Source organism: Ceratina calcarata, unplaced genomic scaffold (assembly GCF_001652005.2).
Source record: "Ceratina calcarata isolate Rehan_Ccalc_2016 unplaced genomic scaffold, ASM165200v1 scaffold8, whole genome shotgun sequence".
Lineage (NCBI taxonomy): Eukaryota > Metazoa > Arthropoda > Insecta > Hymenoptera > Apidae > Ceratina > Ceratina calcarata.
This window is the reverse complement of record NW_017179316.1, coordinates 98,773-102,010: the sequence shown is the minus strand read 5'-3', so window position 1 is coordinate 102,010 and position 3,238 is coordinate 98,773. Positions and strand designations below refer to the sequence as shown.

At 38.8% G+C, this 3,238-nt stretch overlaps 1 protein-coding gene across 3 annotated transcripts in view; it reads right to left on the bottom strand.

Annotated features, from left to right (window-relative positions):
- Obsc (Obscurin) overlaps positions 1-3,238 on the bottom strand; it is a 51,293-nt gene that overhangs the window by 43,154 nt on the left and 4,901 nt on the right. For all 3 annotated transcript variants that reach the window (XM_018034643.2, XM_018034641.2, XM_018034642.2), the window contains exons 2-3: positions 1,736-1,795; positions 1,622-1,668 (exon numbers count right to left, since the gene is read on the bottom strand). In XM_018034643.2, the coding sequence (XP_017890132.1) occupies positions 1,622-1,668; positions 1,736-1,766 (78 nt within the window). In that variant the 5' untranslated portion in view covers positions 1,767-1,795. The remainder of the gene's footprint in view (positions 1-1,621; positions 1,669-1,735; positions 1,796-3,238) is intronic.

Genomic DNA, 3,238 nt, shown 5'->3' with positions numbered 1-3,238 from the left:
TCCAAGGGTTTAGGAGTTATTGAGGAAAAACGAAATTTTTTGCCAAAAGTTCGCCGTTTCGACGCTGGAATGGTCGGATTTCGTCAACATCAATAAAGTGCCATATAATCATACGTAACTCGTTAAATATCGAAGTTATAAGGAAAACAACTTTTATTTGAGGCATTTTTCGATATTTTGAATATCATCACGCTTGAATTTCATTTCGATTTTGGCAAAACTTAATCAAACCGTGAAATGACATTTTGATTAGCTCCTCGCTATGCAGATCTACCTGCATTTCGTCAACTGTCAGAACAAACAAATTCGACGCTTTCTCCAAGTCAGACAGACCGTACGGATCAGCGGGAAATACATACTTATTTTGACGTAGTGCCAAAATCTGTTGAGAGCTGACTTTGATTTCTCAACCCTATCGCGGATAAGAAGAGCAACCGGAAGGTTGTCTTTGATCAATTCGCCGGGAGTCGATTAGCGAAAACAATTGTTCGCTTTGTTCTGGAATGGCCCATTAGGACAATGGATGGGTTCATAACAAAAATAACTCTTGTAGAAAATGAACTTTCACAAATTCGCGATTTAATTAGACACTGTTTATTTATACATGTACAACAACCATTGTGCAATACAATTAGGGCTTCGTTAAATGAAATAAAATATTACAGCGTATCACAATTTCCCTTGACCACAATTATCATGATAATCATTTTTATATCCATCCGCACACAGGGTTGCTAATAAGTGATTAAATGAACTAAAGATTTCAGAACATCAATTGAGATTAAGACAGAATCAATCCTGGATCAGGTATATTTTTTCAATCGCGTAGGTCGAAGAGAAAATTGGAGAAGTTCAGCAATTAATTAAGGCCTAATTAAGGATGGAAACGAGACGTTTCGGAATCGAGTGGCACGTAGCGTGCAACGTTAACAGACCCGTTCTTCCAGGAAGCGTGAAACACCAGTTTCGTGTATAAATCATGTCGGACGCGGCTGAAGGAGGAAATAAAGAATCCGGCCGGGAGTGAATTAAGGGGTGAGAGACAGAGACTGAGTACAACGGAGGGGGAGGGGGCGAAAGTGTGATCACGGCGAGAAGAATGAGAGACGGCGCTCGTTGCATTGCGGGAGTAGTTGGAATGGCGGTGGAGTTCTTGGTTGTCTTCGGTCGTTTGGCATCGAACCAGATATTCTATCTCGACGCGGTTGGTTTTAGTTTAATTTAGATGGCGGTATCGTGACGTAACGTATTTAGCGTGAACGCGTATACGTCTTGTTAGTTGCCGTTTTGCCAATTACTCAAAAACGTTTCGCGTCCCCGGCCCTTTATCCGGTTTTTGCCTGCAAGCCACGTGCCCGCTAATGAACACCGGATTCGTTGCTGTAACTCCGAACGTGCTCAATGAGTCATCTCGATGAGGAAAGGACTATATAGGAAACATCCAACAATGAAATGCAAATCGTTCTTCTGTTATTTAATTTGAAATTTTAATGTTCATTTGAAGTTATGAAACTTGTCACTTTGTTAAATTGATATCGTATAATTACTGTTGTACATTCGCTATGGGAAACATAGATCATTTCATGTGCAAAAGATATTTGAAATTGGGTTATCAACTCACCCTGCCTGAACCAGCTTCTCGTCTAATCACTCTACTCGTTCTAATTTCTGCACAGAAATGAACAAACACAATTAAAATGAATGAACGTTTACACATTTGAATTTGTGTACTCGCCTTGTTTCGTGATTGAATTATTCGAAGCCATTGCGGTGGATTCCACATTACACCATCATCCTGAAACAGAATTTAAAAAAGTTACACGATCTTTCTATTTCTAATCCCAAATTTTAAATATTGAATACGGAAATTTTTTATTTATCGTAATGAGGAATATTTTGACTTTGCCTACATCGCCGCCGGTACCTAATCTCAAATTCGAGTTTTCTATAACTGTGCTGCCACCTCAAAGCCAGATTCTAGCAAAGCACTACGCAAGCTCTTTCTGAAGCGGCTGGTAAGTCAGCTCGTCTCAACGAATTTGCTTGTCTGACCAAACACTATCCGCTTTCACTCAAAGTATCATCACTGATGCCAGAAAGCGGAGGTTTTTTTGTTGAATTTTACACGATATTCTTGTAATTTTTTACGTACTTGTTAAACGATTCATTAAACGATCGATTATCAACGAAAAGTATCCTTTATTTTTATGAATAAAGACGAGAAATCTAAAGATCTAAAAAAGGTATTGTTGCATTGAAAGCGGAAGGTGGATTTCGTGGGTGAAATAAATCGAACGTTACACGTAGATGGTCAAAGTGGCGTCGATAGATCAACCTTTAGTTTAGGCGAAATCTATTTCCGACACGCGGCACCCGTATACGTTCGTCCGATTGGCTAGCCACCTAGCAGTCGTTCGGGGCTGGCCGCATTTTCTTGTATTTCGCCTCTAATCGGGTCACTTCCGCCATTGATTTCGATGCCGAAAATCCACGCGGTAACCACGAACAAATAAATTCTCACGCCAGGCACGACGCTTTACTCCGAGCTTCGCGCGGGCGAATGCGGTGAAAGTAATCGTCGATAAACAATTCTAAACTGACAGCGCCGATGCTGACGGAATGAATATACTCGTTTTGTAGATTTAAGAGAATAGATATTGATGGAGTTACACTGAATATTAACTTAGATCAGTGAAGTTAATTTGAATAATGAATGGATTGCAAATTTTATGCATTTACAGAAAACGTTAATGTGCAGAAAATATAAAGAATAAATTGAATGTGCAGGAATATGCATTATAAGTATTACTGTTCTTAAGGGATAATAGAAATCTTGATACACAAGTGGATTCCTGATCGTCGCACACATACATAAAAAATGTAACACGTTCCCTTTTTCTGCCTTCACACCCATGTTGCTAGTTGGAAATTGGAGCTACGCATTTTCTATCTATACGTGCGAAGCTGGTGCTTGCTAAGCTTTACAATAAAATTCTCAAGTAAATATTACATTAGCCTCGAGCGAATTCTATTGGTCTTCGGTGTCATCAAGTGAAAATAAACTTGCTCTCTTAATCTAATTAAACCCGATCGAATTCTTTTTTTAGCTGACGAGAATTTTATCCTCAACAACTCTATTCTCAAACTGAAATATTATAAGTATACTGCGGATGAATAAGCATTTATGGGAATTTTAAATAATTCAAAGAAACCCAGTGTACATGTAAAGAAATACAAA